This window comes from Gorilla gorilla, chromosome 16, assembly GCF_029281585.2.
Source record: "Gorilla gorilla gorilla isolate KB3781 chromosome 16, NHGRI_mGorGor1-v2.1_pri, whole genome shotgun sequence".
NCBI lineage: Eukaryota > Metazoa > Chordata > Mammalia > Primates > Hominidae > Gorilla > Gorilla gorilla.
The window spans coordinates 61,233,029-61,249,870 of record NC_073240.2 but is presented as its reverse complement, the minus strand read 5'-3'; the positions used below and the strand labels follow the sequence as shown (position 1 = coordinate 61,249,870).

The 16,842-nt window shown below is 37.7% G+C and overlaps 1 protein-coding gene across 9 annotated transcripts in view; it reads left to right on the top strand.

Moving 5' to 3' along the window:
• The first annotated feature begins 681 nt into the window (after positions 1-681).
• ICE2 (interactor of little elongation complex ELL subunit 2) overlaps positions 682-16,842 on the top strand; it is a 56,012-nt gene continuing 39,851 nt past the window's right edge. For 3 of the 9 annotated variants that reach the window (XM_055363158.2, XM_063698571.1, XM_055363159.2), the window contains exons 1-5: positions 682-1,256; positions 1,754-1,886; positions 3,656-3,760; positions 11,475-11,736; positions 13,089-13,208. In XM_055363158.2, the coding sequence (XP_055219133.1) occupies positions 1,846-1,886; positions 3,656-3,760; positions 11,475-11,736; positions 13,089-13,208 (528 nt within the window). In that variant the 5' untranslated portion in view covers positions 682-1,256; positions 1,754-1,845. Of the gene's footprint in view, positions 1,257-1,753; positions 1,887-3,654; positions 3,761-11,474; positions 11,737-13,088; positions 13,209-16,842 lie in introns of those variants that run through there. The other 6 variants (XM_063698569.1, XM_019011190.4, XM_063698570.1 and 3 more) reach the window with 4 other exon arrangements.

Sequence of the window (16,842 nt, the reverse complement as noted above, 5' to 3'; positions counted from 1 at the left end):
AGCTATTCCTCTCCCTCTAACCTCAATCTATACACCTTTCTTATGTAGTTTATTACTTTCTATTGTATTTAATGTAAATGTCTTAGATTGCCAGAGATCCAAAGCACTGGAAAAATCAGTATTCAGTCTTAGTCCATGTGTACCCAGCACCAAGCACAAAGTACTCTGTTTATGGTCAATAAATCTTTCCGTAATGGATGAGAACAAAACTAGTGTTTGAACTCACAGCTAAAACTGGATGGGGAGTGGAGCGGAGGTGAAGGAGCACTTAATGAGGCCCTACTATGTGCCAGGTACTGTGCAGAGCACAGCTTCTTCCTTTGTTTCATTTAATCCTTTCCAAAAAACCGTATGAAGCAGCAGTAACAATTTCATCTCCATTTTACATATGAGGAGTTTGGGTTAGGGAAGTCAGGAAACTTGCCTGAGGTCACAACCAAGTATCTTTGGGTCTTTACAGTACTGCACTTGTCGCTTGTCCGCCTTCCAATTTATCACTCCCCTCCTCTCCCCGACGAAGGTCGAGGACTTTCTAGGAAAACACGCAGTCTCCAACCACTTCCGCCTGGCGAACCCAGTCTCGCCCTTCGCTGCCAGAACCACAGCGAGCGCTTGTGGCGGGAGGAAAAGAAGGGAGCAGCCGTCAAGACGCAAGGCCCCGCCCACTATGCCGCTGATGACGTCATCACGCAGGGCCGAGTCGGCGCGGCCACATCCTTTAAATATGGTCTTTCTTGGGCGCGCGCGACAATGTGAGGAGTGGGGTGGAGCGTGTGTGGTGTGTGGCTGCGGCCTGGGCAAGAGCCGCCGCGGACCATGAGGTGGGCGGAAAGGCTGTGTTGCAGCCGAGACGCGGACGGGAGGGCGCTGCCGGGCCAGCGGGCGTGCTCATGCAGGGGCGGGAGGAGGGAACATGGCGGCCGGGCCAGGACCCCTTGCTCCTGGCTGTGCGCGGCTCCTACCCCTGGTTTGCTTGCCCTTGTACCTGCTTTTCTGGAACCTTGTTTCCCCTCTCTTTGCGTCCCCTTTCCCTCAGCCGTTTCTTTTGCCTTCCTCGAGTATTCCCCCCCAGCTCCACACTGGGTCGAAGTGTGAGAGGTAGATTAAGTGGGAGCCGGTCGGGCCCGTTCGGTGCCGAGAGACCGACTCCTAAATTTGATTAGGTTCTCGCATGTCACTTTATCAGTCTGCCTGGGGTCACAGGAGAAGTACTGAACATGAGAGATCAAGCCTGATTTGTAGTCCTGATGATGTCTGTAAGTGATCTTGTGAAATGTCACTTAAGTTGACCTCAGTCTCCTCAAATGTGAGGTTCTTTGTGAAAGGCCTAAGATTCCTGATATCGAGGTAGCTTTTGTCATGCAGTGCCTGCCAGAATCTGCCCCATAACAAAGCATGGTCGGGAAAACAAAAGATTTATTTTGGCAGTAAGGGAATGGAAAACTGAGTTGACTTCCCGTTCCATGCCATCAAGTGGCCTAGTATGTAAGCGATGAGAACACCGTTCTGTTTCAGCTCTTATTTCCATAGTGAGTGTCCTAAGAGTAACACTCCCGGCGTAGATTAAATGGAAAAGGGCTCGTCCTGTATCGTCGTTGCTGCTCTGCTACAAAGAACCTTGGGTCTGCTGTATTCTGTTTTAGGTGCCACAGTCTGTTGAGGGTAGATGTTTAGGGAGAGATTCTTCCTCACCTAATAGCACCTGGCCTAGCCAATCACTTGCTTTTGATCTTGGCCTTTTGTTTTTACTCAGCTGAGTAAGTTCTGGAGGGATCCTGCCTCTTGGAGCCTTCGCAGCCAGGCAGCTGTGAACTGTGAGCTAGAGTGAAGCAGAAATCTAGGAAGATGAGCTCCAAGATGGTCATAAGTGAACCAGGACTGGATTGGTGAGTTGTAGCCACTTTGTAATCCACTGAAGAGGAGTGTAGTGGGGCTGATGGTTGACATAAGAAAATAGATTTCTGGCATAGAGAGATTTGGAGGAAACAGAAAATACAAGTTTAGGGTCTCAGAATTTACCCTATCCTCATCTTCACATACTGAATGCTAGAGTTATGGCTGACTGTACTTCCACTTCTATAGTGGAACAACACAGTTCAGCACTCAAATTATTTTTAGGTATAATTCCCTCAGGTATTTATTGTTGGTCTCCTGTGAAGGAGAGATACTGGAATTTTCTTGAGTCCAAGAACCTTGGCCCATTTCCATACAAGTAATAAAAAAGACCCTCTTTAAGAATAGACATGCTTTTTGTTATATTGAAATCTATATCAAATGATATAAATGCATAGACTGTATTTTAAAAGTGTATGAGAACTTTGCAAATAGAGAGCCTGGTTAAATAATATAGTGGTTTTGTAGCCATCTAGCTAATACATGTGCTGCTTTAGTTCATTTTAACACACATTTACTAAGCCAGCCAAGGAGGATCAAATGTTATAAATGGTTACAAAGAGTATTAAAATAGTACCTGACTCAGACTATTAAGTCAGTATGTTCAGTGAGTATTTGTTTATTGCTAACAACACTCCCATCCCCAGGGAGCTCACAATCCCTGAGACCCTTTACTTTGTTTTTATATGATGTGCAGAAACTTAAGAATTTATTGAGATGTCACAGATACAATACCACGACAAGGTAATAAGAAACTATACTGATACATAGCAAATAAGACTTTCTAATTTTACCATTAATACCTTAATATAGTTTTTTGGATAAATGCCCTTAAGAACAGTTTAAAAAGGAGAAGAGTATGGAGCAAATATGCTAGAATTTCCTATCTGGGCACTAGGACACCCAGAAGTTACCATTTGATTAGGTAAGAGGTATGCACATTTGCATTCCTTGCCAGTGCTATAAAGTATGCATTCAGATGTAGCACAGATGCTCTTGTGTACCACCGGCATTGTGGAACTAGTTGTGGTTTAGAACCTTTGCACAATATTGTAGCCCTTGGAATTATCCTTTTCCACGGAATTTTACTGACCTTTGTCCTCCCTAGTAACATTAATGGATTCAGTGTTTTCAAATTTTTAATTCCTTCATTCAAACAGCATTTTTGGATGCCTAACTATATGGAAAGCATTGAATATAATATGTTAGTCTCTAAATTAATTATGGTGTTGTGAAAAATCATATCACCTTTGAGGTGGTTTTAGCAAACCAGTTATCCCATTTGCCAAAGTAAACAAAATAGCTAGGCTATTTAGTCTTTGTAGTGTCTTTTGGCTCAGCACAGTAGTGCATGAAACAAAAATAAGTTGAGAAGTGTTTTCAGCAACCAAATATCTTAATGTTATGTCCTAGAGCCAGAAGTGAGGCCAGCCTTTGACAGACCCTTGATTATACTTCAGTCTTTTCTATCTTTAACTTTCCAGTCTCTGTGACATTTATTTAATTGTGTACTACAGAAAATGTAGAGCTGATTATTGGAGCTGGAGAATTTCATAATGGGCCTGGGTTTAAAGCTATCCAAGAAGTAACACTTCTAAGCCCACAGATCTGGTATATGAAATTAAACATAGTAAGAAGAGATTGTCTGGGGATGGGGGGGTAAGAAGGTATGAAATTGTAAGTTTCAATTGTGCCATTATGTGTCGTAGTCTAGCATGAGATTTTGAATTGTCAAATGTAAGTAAATTACTTTGTTTCACAGGGATATTTCCCCCAAAAATGGCCTTAAGACGTTTTTCTCTCGAGAAAATTATAAAGATCATTCCATGGCTCCAAGTTTAAAAGAACTACGTGTTTTATCCAACAGGTAATATGTTTATTTGGTTATTTATTTCCATATTTGATTGTCGTTTTTCTGATAGTTGAAGTTTTATGTGTATCTCTAGTATTAAACATTCAAATTATAGAAATGTTTAAAGTAAAACAACTTTTAACACTGGTATTTATCTTTTCAGACCTTCAGTCCTTTCTCCACACATGAACTGCAAAACAATTTTATAGTATTTTATAATACTATGCTAAACTATCCCAATATTTTTATAATACTATACCAATATAGTATAATACTATGGAAACATTTATACCAATAAATGTTTTAGTATAGTACCAATATTATACTAATAATTGTTTAGCATAGTACTAAGCAGTATACTATTTATAACGTGTACACGCACACATACATATACAGGTATATAATACAAAATGGGATCATACTAAAAATATACTATAAAACTGTTTTTTAGTTATCTGTCATTTAAAGTGATATTTTGAATATCTTTTCATGCCCCAACATTTAGTTCAATCTTAATGGTTGCATATTACCTCACTATATAGCTTATAGATGTACTTTTAATTCATTTAACTAGTCTTGTGTTGCAAAACATTGTGTTCCCTTTTTTCTTTTTTTTGGTAATTAAAAACAATATATTGGTGAGTTTTCATAGTTATTTCTGTAAGATATACTCACGGAAATTGAATTGTTTGGTCAGACAATATGTACAGTTTATATTTTAATAGATATTGCCAAATTGCTAAAGGTTTTTTTCCTCTCTGATATTTAATGACTATTAAGTGATAATTTTTACTTCTTACTGCCAACTTGCCTGTAGTAGCTCTTCTTTTCCTTTTTTATCGACTGTTTCTACTCTGTTGTTGATGAATCCGGAAACCAAGTAATTGAGTTTACTAGAAAAATGTATAAATACACCAAATGAGGAATTAGGAAACTCCCCCAGGGAAGCTCAACATTTACTTTTTTCATTTCTCCTTTTACAGTGGAGGAAGCATATCTCCCCATCTTTTCCTGCTTTCTCAGTTATCTTTTCTGTCCGTTGTACCCTCTTACTCTTCTATCTTTGTTCTCTCCCATTTTCAGTCATCTTGATTACTTTTTGGTTTTTGTTTTGTTTTTGAAGAGACATGGTCTTGCTGTGTTGCCCCGGCTGATCTTGAACTCCTGGCTTCAAGTGATTCTCCAACTTGGCCTCCCAAAGTGCTGGGGTTACAGCCAGGAGCCACTCCGCATGGCCAACTTAATCAGTATTTGAACATGCTCAAGTTTTCCTGTTTTAAATAATCCCTGGACTCCACATATTCTCCTAATTACTTTCTTACCTCTTCTCTCATTTATACTTAGACTTCTTTAAAGACTTAAATATGCTCACTGGGAAGAAATGAGGAACAAAAAAGCTGTAAGACATACAGAAAACAGTAGTAGTAAGTCCTTCCCTATCAATAACTTAAATGTAAATTAATTAAACTCCCCAATCAAAGGATGGATTGGCAGAATGGATTTAAAAACAGGACTAAAAACTTTCCATTTACTGCACATCCTACTCCACTTGCTGGGATTACAGGCATGAGCCACCATGCACGGCCTATAGCTGTATTGTATTCTATAGTTGGGTGTATATAATTTTTAAATTGACCTCTGTTGATATTTAGCTTGTTTCCATTCCTTTACTGTTAGAAACAGTGAGCAGCCTTTTTACATGTGCTTGTATAAGTAGGATAAACTCCTGTCAGTGGAGGGTACGTATGTGTATTTATTTTGATAGATATTGCCAGATTGCCATTAAAAAGCATTAAAGAAAAAAGTGCTTTTTTGATTCCATCAAATGAATGCGTAAGTTTACATAAAAACAAGCAGAAGTTGTATTAAAGAGACAATTTTAGTCCAGGCTCAGTGGCTCACACCTGTAATCCCAGCATTTTGCAAGGGTAAGGCAGGAAGATGACTTGAGGCCTGAGTCTGAGACCAGCTTGGGCAACAAATTGAGACCCCGTCTCTCCAAAAATAATTTGCTGTGTGTAGTGGCACATACCTATAGTCTTACTTAGGAGGCTGAGGCACGAGGATCACTTGAGCCCAGGAGTTTGAGACTGCAGTGAGTTGTGATTGTGCCACTATATTCCTGCCTGGGCATCAGAGTGAGATCCTGTCTACAAAAAAAAAGAGACAATTTTTTAAAAATAAACAATTTTTTAAAGAGGCAGTTTCAGAAGCAACTTTCCTCTTGCCAAAGTGCATAATTATAATGTCTGTGCTGATGTCAGATATACAAAGTTAAAGCAATAGACTCCCTATGTATGTACATTTATGGATATTTTTAAAAACTATTTGTTATTCAACTTGTAAAGTTTTTTGAGGATAACTAATTTCTTAAAACTTACTACCAATTAAAGAATTGCTATTGTTTATTTGGATCAAAAAATGCCTATAAATTCTGTTGTCCTGGGATTTAGAGAACATATGTCTATCTTTAAAAAAAAGAATCATCTCAGGTCAGGCGTAGGTGGCTCACACCTGTAATACCAGCCCTTTAGGAGGCCAGAGCAGCTGGATCACTTGAGCCCAGGAGTTCAAGACAAGCCTGAGCAACATGGTGAGACCTGTCTCTACAAAAATACAAAAAATAGCCAGGTGTGGTGGTTGTGTGCCTGCAGTCTCAGCTACTGGGGAGGTTGAGGTGTGAGGATCACCTGAGTCGAGGGAGGTTGAGGCTGCAGTGAGTGAGGATCACGCCACTGCACTCCAGCCTGGGCAACAGAGTGAGACCCTCTCTGTCTCTGTCTCTGTGTCTGTGTGTCTCTCTCACTCACTCACTCACACACACACACACACACACAAATAATCTTGGCTGGGCACAGTAGCTCATGCCTATAATAACAACACTTTGGGAGGCTAGGGGCAAGAGGATCACTTGAGGCCAGGAGTTCAAGACCAGCCCGGGCAACATAACAAGACCTTGTCTCTACACGTAATTTAAAAATTAGCTGGTGTGGTGGCAGGCACATGTGGTCCCAGCTGCTTGGGAAACTGAGGTACGAGGATCACTTGACCCTGGGAGGTCAAGGCTACAGTGAGCCATGATCATGCCACTGCACTTCTGGACAAAAGAGCAAGACCCCATCTCAAAATTTGAGACCTTATCTCAAAAAAAAACAAAAAAACAACTTATTTGAACTTTTCTCTCAGCCTTTCTCTTTTCACACTAAAAATTTCAGGTATTAATCTTCATCTTGCCACTGCTTCTCATTTTATTTTTAATTTTAGAGTTGGTGTCTTGCCATGTTGCCCAGGCTAGACTCAAATTCCTGGGCTCAGGTGATCCTCCTGCCTCAGCCACCTGAATAGATGGGATTATAGGTGCACGCCAGTGTGCCAAGTTTATTTTTACGGTTCTTTGCAAGTCCACTTCTGTTCAGCATATCCCAGATGTGGGTTATAGCCTGGCTTTGTACAAGGAAAAAGGCATTTTGCTGGAAGTTGGGCATACCTAACTCCTAAAATATTTTTTTCTTAGAATACCCTTGTTTTCTTTAGATTTCTGTAGAGCACAAAATAATCTATTAGTATAATTTACCTTGTACTATAGAAAAAATACACAAGTTATTGATGTTTCTAGTCTTTTTTCCTAACTTTGTTTTATTAAGAATTATTAGTCATTGTTACGGTAATTACTGTAATAATTCTTAATTGCTGTAATAATTATTACAATTATTTCAGGCTTTCTTGTTTACAACTGTTTTCTTGTTGAAAAACAAGGCCTTTTATTCTGTTAATTTCAAGATAAAAAAAATTTTCCTTTTACTCTCTGTGCTCCATAAGTGTTTGTAAAATGAAAGAACAACTTGAATAGTGTTTTTACAAATGAATAATATAAAAAGTTAATATTGTGTTACTTTTCTTTGAAGCATGAAAAAAATTGTAGAATATTTGGAAAGTCCCCCAAGAAAATAAAAGAGGATATTAAAATGACCCATGAGCTGTTCATGTAGAAATAGCCACTGTAAACAATTACCTTTTTTTTTTTAATTAAAGTTTCTGTTTGCAGATACTCGTAACTGAGTTTTAAGCAAACAAGCGGGGAAATAGCTTTACATGGAAATATATATATATAAAGCTTTAACACGTTTTACTTAGGAAAATAAATCAAACTCAGAAGATACTAGTAGACTTGAAATGGAGACTAGAAGCACCATTTCCAAATGCTACTTTTAAACAAGCTACCAAACCAGTACTTAAAGTATAGGAAACTTAAAGTTTTGGATTCTACCCTGTTTGTTTTTTTTTTTTTTTTCCATAGAAACTTTGAGAAAGGAGAATGGGTAGTTGACAAAATGCAGGGGCAAAACTTCAAACCATCAACCAAAATAAAACATAATGCTGTATACGTGAATAGAGAAACCCTGTCAGATGCTTTTGGTTTACACCCTGATGAAGTTCTTGACAGCACTGCACAAGGAAATGATCTTGATGTGCTACCATTTCATTCTTTGCTGAATGTAGCCAATTTAAACTGCTAGAATTTCTTGACATTCCTAGTCTGGCATATCTGAGTCAGCATCTTGTTGCTGCAGCAGCTTAATTAAATTTGCCAGTTTGTGTCACAAGGACGGACATGTTCTCATATTCAGAGTGACAGCTGTGAAGCAGTATTGTTAAAAGTGAAGACACAATACTGTTAGGTTTGAAGAGCTCTCAAGACGTTTTCTAGTGAGAAGTCAATTTGCTGTAATACATTTCTCCCAAGATCAGCAGTTAATGTTTATTTTGTTAACCTAAAATATGCTTATTTTTATACAATTATTGGAGAAACTTTAGTAGCTGTGTCTTTTTTTACCTGTGTTATTTTCAGAGCCAACCTAAGCATCCTAATTTTAATTTCCAAAATTCTCCCATCCCCTTATCAGCTCTTTGGGTAGTTTTTTATCCATTGTTTAGCTCTGAGAGAGTGGTCTTAAATATTTTTGCTTTATTTGAGGACCTACATATTTCTAAAATACTGTTGTCATCTTTTGGAATTTTTGCCATATTTATTCTAGTGTTATAAAGTTAATTTAAAACTAATCAGTAGTAGTTTTGGATGGAATGTAACTCACCCTTTGTCCAGATGCAGATCTAAATTAGTAGTTCTCAGCCGTATCAGACTGATACCCTCCCACTTTTTATGACGGGTATTTATAAGAAATAAGATACCTCCTTTACTAGCTTAAAATGAAATTAATAGATATAATTTTTAAAAACAAATATATCCTATACCTATAAGTGTGAAATAATTTATTTTTTAATATTTAAACTCATAGACTACTGCATTATGAGATATAATGAGGTAGTGAGATGCATCAGTTAAAATGAATACAGTTCATTTAAGTTCATTTTAAGTATTTAAGAGAAAATAAAGCATACCATAAAATAATCATAGGAAAAATAAAATTTACTGTTAGGATAAATAATAACAGACTAGACTTATTTGTACCTGGTAAGAGGTAATAACGGACTAGACTTATTTGTACCTGGTAAGAGAAAGCCTGAAGGGGACTGTTAAAATATGCAGGATAGTACTGCATATTGCAGGCATTTAGTATTCCCCCCTTCTGAATACCCTTAATTCCCCCCTTTTGTGACAATCCAAATACACCTACAGGCTTCCAGAATGCCCTGGGGACATTAAAACTGTCATGATTGTGAACCACTGCTATGGATATTTTCTCTTCTCTTTCTTTCCCTTAATCCCTGATCATTATGTTCTTAGGACTCTCTTCAGTCATGTATTTGGTATGTTCACTTTTGGAAACAAGTTCTCCATAGTCCCATTGTGTTGATGTACATATCTACTTTTCTTTCTTCTTCATTGACTTGTCTAATGCATTTGATTATAATGTCCTGGAGATTGGAGATGGTACTGTACTTAGTGTTGTATTTCCAGTACCTGGCATAGGCTGGCACATGGTAGTTAATAAACATTAACAAATGGAGGAATGAAGAATGAGTCAGCAGATGTCCATCTTTCTCTTTAGTTTCCCTTCCTCTGTGGATTGTTGTGTAATTTGGAGCCAGGTTATAGGAACAGTTACTGTGGTGGAAGTTATAGTGTACAGGCCAAGAAGTATAGTTTTTGATGCACTTCTAAAGTCTCTTATTTAAAATGTAGATTACAATAACTGAATAGCAAAAATAGAGATGGATTATGAATAAGATAAGGAAGTTGTGTTCATATACTTTGATTTGGATAAGGTGACTTCTTAAAAGCAGGGGTAGCATTTGTGAATCTAAGTAACAGAGAAACTCTCTAAAATAAAAGAAATTTATTTGGGAATAAAGCATTGCAATGGGAGTATGTATGCCATGGTAAACTATGCGTATTCAGGGAGGTAAAGGAGGACAAAGATTTTTAAAGTAAAAAATTAGGATTATCTGATCGTTTTGAAATACTTATACCTGATCTTTGAAAGATGAATAACAAAGGTGACACCAATCCAAGGACCGTCAGTTCCTGAACAAATACCCTTGCAGAAATATTTTGTTATCAGGAATTCAAACATGAGAACTCTGTCTTCATGGCCTTCCCTAGCTCTTATTATCAGGGGTTTTGTGTTTTTTGTTTTTTGTTTTTTTTTTTTAAGTTCCAGGGTGCATGTGCAGGATGCGCTGGTTTGTTACGTAGGTAACAATCTACCACCCAACTTACCAACCCATCACCTAGGTATTAAGCCCAGCATGCATTAGCTATTTTTCCTAATGTTCTCCTACCCCAACCCCACCCCGCAACACGCCCATGTGTATTCCCTTCCCTGTGTCCATGTGTTCTCATTTTTCAGCTCCCACTTATAAGTGAGAACATGTGGTGTTTGGTTTTCTGTTCATGCGTTAGTTTGCTGAGGATAATGGCCTCCAGCTCCATTCGTGCCCCTGCAAAGGACATGATCTCATTCCTTTTTATGGCTGCATAGTATTCCATGATATTAAGGGATTTTTAAACATTGGTGACTCCATTGTGATTCTAACAACCTTCACACATTCCATAAACACATATGGTAACAGGTTCTGAAGCTACTCACTACTTTCTCTTCTGGTACATTTCATTAACGATACACCAGGATTTTTCTTTGGCATCCATGAAAAGCATAAAGTCATTTCCATGAACTCAGCCATGTACCAGAGTGATAGAGGATTGTACAACTTTTCCAAAACCAATACTGCTTTCAAAAAATATGGTGCATAATGTTAGAATTTTCTTAATTTTTGAGATAAGCAGAGGAAATCAGAACATTTAGAATCTCAATGAATTTTGTTAATCTCAAATTTGTGATTCCTTTACATTCTGTTCTTAGTAGCTTTTATTCACCATATTAACTGATAAATCTTAGTGATGAATTTAAGTATTAAAAACTCAAATTGTAATAAAATGTAAACATAAAGTACCTGCATGTGTAATTGGCAAGAACGATTTTCCCCTCTTTATTAATGGGAAAAAAACTTCTAAATTGAATAAGTATACCTCTTCCTCTCCATCAGGTAATTGAAGGTAAGTTTGCATTGTGATCATATCCCACAGAATACTTAATCTACTTTAAATGGCTAAACATCAAAATGCAGGTGGCAGAGTTAGATAATAATCCAGAGTTTACTCTGTTAATCACGCTCTATTCTCCCTGGTGATTGAGAATCATGAAGTTCCATGATAGTAATCTTCATGTGAAAAGCACATATTTGTAAATTATATTTTGTTTTCCAGACGTATAGGAGAAAATTTGAATGCCTCAGCAAGTTCTGTAGAAAATGAGCCGGCAGTTAGTTCAGCAACTCAAGCAAAGGAAAAAGTTAAAACCACAATTGGAATGGTTCTTCTTCCAAAACCAAGAGTTCCTTATCCTCGTTTCTCTCGTTTCTCACAGAGAGAGCAGAGGAGTTATGTGGACTTGTTGGTTAAATACGCAAAGATTCCTGCAAATTCCAAAGCTGTTGGAATAAATAAAAATGACTACTTGCAGTACTTGGTATGTATTGTGTTCTTCAGTTTCAGGAAAAAATAATAAAAATTAGGAAATATTTGTATCTTAAATTTACATTTATGTTTTTAGGTCCCGTCATCTTTTTTAAAATGGAAAATTTAAGGAGATCGAGAGAGCAATGGTGCTTTAATTCTTTTGTTGGTTCCATTGTAGTTCAAGCATTTGGCTCTACTTCTGAGCATGACTCGCTCCAGTTCATCTTAAGTACTAGCAGTAGAATTTTACGTAGATTATACCAATTTTAAATTATTGCTTAATTATTTCAATTAAGACATTTCCAAATTCTCAGTTATATAAATGATGCTGTGCTGAACATCTTTGTAGCAAAATCTTTGTTCATATCGATGATAGTTTCCGTAAGATAAATTCTTAAAAATAAAACTGCTAGGTCAAAACCTATGCATGTTTTCAAAGCTTTGATCTGCAGTTACACATGCATAAATTGTTCTGCAAAAAGTTTAAACCAGTTTGTTTGTACCTCTGTTGTATGACAGGTTTTGAAAAAACTATCTTCTCTAATCCTACAGGGGTAAGGTAAAAGAAAATCGAAATCAAATTTAAAAAAAGAAAAAACTATCTTCACTAATATTGGACATTACCTTTTTTGCCTTTAATTTAAAATGGGAAAAATGATCTCTTGCTTTACATTAATTTAATTTATGATTACTAATGACAGTAAGCATTTTCCATATGTGTATAAGCCATTTTTATTTTTTCTTTGGTAACTTGCCTATTTATATTATTTGCTCGTTTTTCTATTCGGATGTATGTCTTTTTAAAAAAAATTGAGGCCAGGCCCAGTGGCTCATGCCTGTAATCCCAACATTTTGGGAGGCTGAGGCAGGTAGATCAACTGAGATCAGGAGTTCAAGACCGGCTTGGCCAACATGGCGAAACCCCATCTCTACTAAAAATACAAAAAATTAGCCAGGTGAGGTGGCAGGCGCCTATATAGCCAGCCCCAGCTACTCAGGAGGCGGAGTTTGCAGTGAGCCGAAATCGTGCCACTGCACTCCAGCCTGGGCAACAAAGCGAGACTCTGTCTCAAAAAAATAAATTAAAAAAAAATTTTTTTTTGACAGCATTTTATAAAATCAACTTCTCAATTCCTGAGCATGTATTGTATAGTCTTAGTCATTTGCTTTTCTATTTTGTGGAGTTTTTAATAGCAGTTTATCATTACTACATAATAATTTTTACTGACTTCTTTGATTTCTGCTTTGGATTTGATACTTTAATTATTCTTTAAGTCCAAATTATTATAGCAGTGATTAAGAATGTGATTCTTTTTAATGAAACTTTTTATCCCAAGACATGTCTACTTTTTTAAAAATCAGGATATGAAAAAACACGTGAACGAAGAAGTTACTGAGTTCCTAAAGTTTTTGCAGAATTCTGCAAAGAAATGTGCGCAGGATTATAATATGCTTTCTGATGATGCCCGTCTCTTCACAGAGGTAAAAAAACAACTCACATTTCTGTAAATTGCCAAGTGATAGGCAATAGCAGCATTCTGAAATGTGTGATGATTCCACCAAAAGCATTCGGAACTGTCAGTGTTACCAATTTAAAAACCACAGGTCTTTTCTTCATCATGCATTAAAATAGTAGAAAAACTAACATCTCAAAATTGTGTACTATAGTATATTTTTATGTATATTTATATTCTTTAACAATCCAACTACTGTATTGTATCATTACATTTTATTCACATAATAGTTTGAACTGACCCACTGATTTCCCTTGTGAGAGAATAGTGTTTAAAGAGTTATCCTGGTCCCTAAAAGTCTGAATGGCCTTTTAAAACTCAGTCAAGTGAACTTGTGCTCATTATGTTTGTGGTAACCAGCCACAAAATGATAAATTTCAACTCTGAGTTCATTTTTGGATACTTCACTCATTCATGCAAATTTATTAGTAAGACCTGTATATCATCCCAGCTTGTACCCTACCATCATTCATTGAGCCTACCAGAAAATTAAAGTATACTACTTAAACAGGCCAGGCCTGGTGGCTCACACCTCTAATCCCAGCACTTTGGGAGTCCGAGGTGAGTGGATCACCTGAGGTCAGGAGTTTGAGACCAGCCTGGTCAGCATAGTGAAACCCCGTCTCTACTAAAAATAGCAAAATTAGCCAGTCGTGGTGGTGGGCGGTTGTAATCCCAGCTACTCAGGAGACTGAGGCAGGAGAATCGCTTGAACCTGGGAGGTGGAGGTTTGCAGTGAGCTAAGATTGTGCCATTGCAGTCCAGCCTAGGTGACAGAGCGATACCCTGTCTCAAAAAAAAAATGAATAAATAAAGTATACTACTTAAATAATAACTATATATGTGTACACACACACATATATTTGTAGTAGAGTTTATAAATATCAGTCTAAATTTATTTAAGCCTTTAAAGCTGGACACTGTGAACAATAGTGTTAATATATTTAACACTACTGAACTCTGCACTTAAAAAGGGATAAGATGGTAAATTTTACCGTAGTTTAAAAAAACAAAACTAGCCAGTCTAAGTTGAAGGACAGCAGGAGTGTTACACTTTCACTGTTTTTTTAAAAAGTCCGGACACGGTGACTCACACCTATTTTTTCAGCACCTTGGGAGGCCGAGGCAGAAGGATTGAGCCCAGTGATTTGAAACTAACCTGGGCAACATAATAAAATCCCATCTATACAAAAAGAATTAGCTGGCATGGTGGCATGTGCCTGTAGTCCTAGTCACAGCTACTTGGGAGGCTTAGGTGGGAAGATCACTTAAGCCCAGGAGGTGGAGGCTGCAGTGAGCCTTGATTGTGCTGCTGCACTCCAGCTTGGATGACAGAACGTGACCCTGTCTCAGAAAAAGGAAGGAAAAAAAAAACACTGTAAGGAAGAATTTTGTTGTTAATACGAACCGGAAGAATGGTTCTTCTAAATAAACGAATTTGATTTTTATTTTCTGTGAACCTAAATATATCCAAAGGGAATGTCATAATTTTCTATGTGGAAAAGGAGCTGGCAGCTATTCTTGTTTTGATAGTGCCTTTTAAAAGACCAGAATGATGTTTTTAATACATAAGTCATAGTCCAGGCTGGAGTGCAGTGGCACAATCCTAGCTCACTGCAGCCTTGAATTCCTGGGTTCAAGTGATCCTCCCCAGCTCAGCCTCCTGAATAACAAGGACATGGGCATATGCCACTGCAGCTATCTTTTTTTAGATACAGGGCCTCCTGTGTTCACCAGGCTGGTCTCAAACTCCTGACCTCAAACAATCCTCCTGCGTCAGCCTCTCAGAGTGCTGGGATTACAGCCCATCTTTCTTAGGAAGAGTCTTCACAAAGTTCTACAGTGGCCTGCATGATCTCTCCCCTCCCTCCCATCCCCCATCCTCACTTTCTACAAATTGCCCTATCAGTTATTCTTCCCCCACCTGCGGACTGGCCTTTACATTTCTTCAATACTGCAAGCATAGTCCTGCCTTAAGTCCTTTGGCATTTGGGGTTTCTATTTTTCTCAATCTGTTCCCCGGATTTCTGCGTGTAGTAGTGTCTTGATTCTTTTAGGTCTCTGTCTGTTCAGATGTCACCTATCAATGAGGGTGTCCCTCATTACCCTATGGAATGTAGTATGACCCTCACTTTTCCCTTTACCACATTTTATTTTTGCTTATTGTCCTTCCCCTCACTGTTTTTATAAAACAGTGCCTTTTTGTAAGTGCTGTTTTATTCACTCGTGGTCTTCCAATGACTAGAATAGTGTCTGGCACGCTTAAGTGCTCAGATGCTCAATGTAGATATTTCTTAGGTGAATATAAAACTGTACTTTATTAACAAAGTACATTACTTGGTAGCTAATGATAAATGATAAACATTGTCATGTTTTTTTCCATATTGATGTGGCAGCACATTTTCTCTAAGTTGTATTTTACATCCCCATCCCAAAGATTCACTGATATTTTTCTGAGATCTTTTAGTTTGAAAATTTTATGTTGTACAATGTCATGTACATATGGAAAAGTATATAGAACAAAAGAAAAAATAGATGCAGCTTAACAGATAATTATATAGTAAATATCTACGTAACTCTTATCCAGGTCAAGAAATAAAATAATGCCAGTAATTCAGAAGCCCCCTGTGTAGTCCTCTTGTATAACGTTGTCCTTACTTGAATGAATAATCAGTGTCCCAGCTTTGGTGGTGATAAGTTCTGTGCTTTTTGTGTGTGTATGGAGGGTGGTAGTTCTACTTCTCTTTTGCCTGATTTTGTTGGGATTTTTTTTTTTTTTTTTTAAGAGACGGAGCTTCGCTCTTGTCGCCCAGGCTAGAGTGCAATGGCACGATCTCAGCCCACTGCAACCTCTGCCTCCAGGTTTCAAGCTGTTCTGCTTCCGCCTTCCAAGTAGCTGGGATTACAGGCTCCTGCCACCACGCCCAGCTAATTTTTGTATTTTTAGTAGAAATGGGGTTTCACCGTATTGGCCAGGCTGGTCTCGAACTCCTGACCTCAGGCGATTTACCTGCCTCGGCCTCCCAAAGTGCTGGTTTATAGGCGTGAGCCACTGTGCTTGGCCCTTTTTGCCTGATTTTGAATTTTATGGGAACAGAATCCTTTTGGGCCTTCCTTCTTTCATTCAGTATTGTGCTTTTTGATTCTTAGGTTGTGTGAGTTGTAGTTCATTCATTTTCATTTCTGTCCATTTTTCCATTATATTAATAAACTACAATTTATCCTGTTGATCAGAACTTGGGTTGTTTCCAGTTTGGAGCTTATTCTAAGCAGTACTCTTAAGAAAATTCTCATACATTTCTTTTGGTACACATATGCACACGTTTCTGTTGGATATACAGATGCTTCTTGACTCACGATAGAGTTACATACATCTCAGTAAACCTGTAATGAGTTAAAGATGCATACACCTCATCTACCAAATATCATAGTGTATTTTATCCTACTCTACATATGCTCACAATACTTATATTTACTTACAATTAGGCATAATCATCTAACACAAAGCCTATTTTATAATAAATTGAGTGTCTTGTAATTTATTGAATGCTGTACGTTGCGACAAAATTGCAATGGTTTGGCACCATCATAAATCTGAAAAA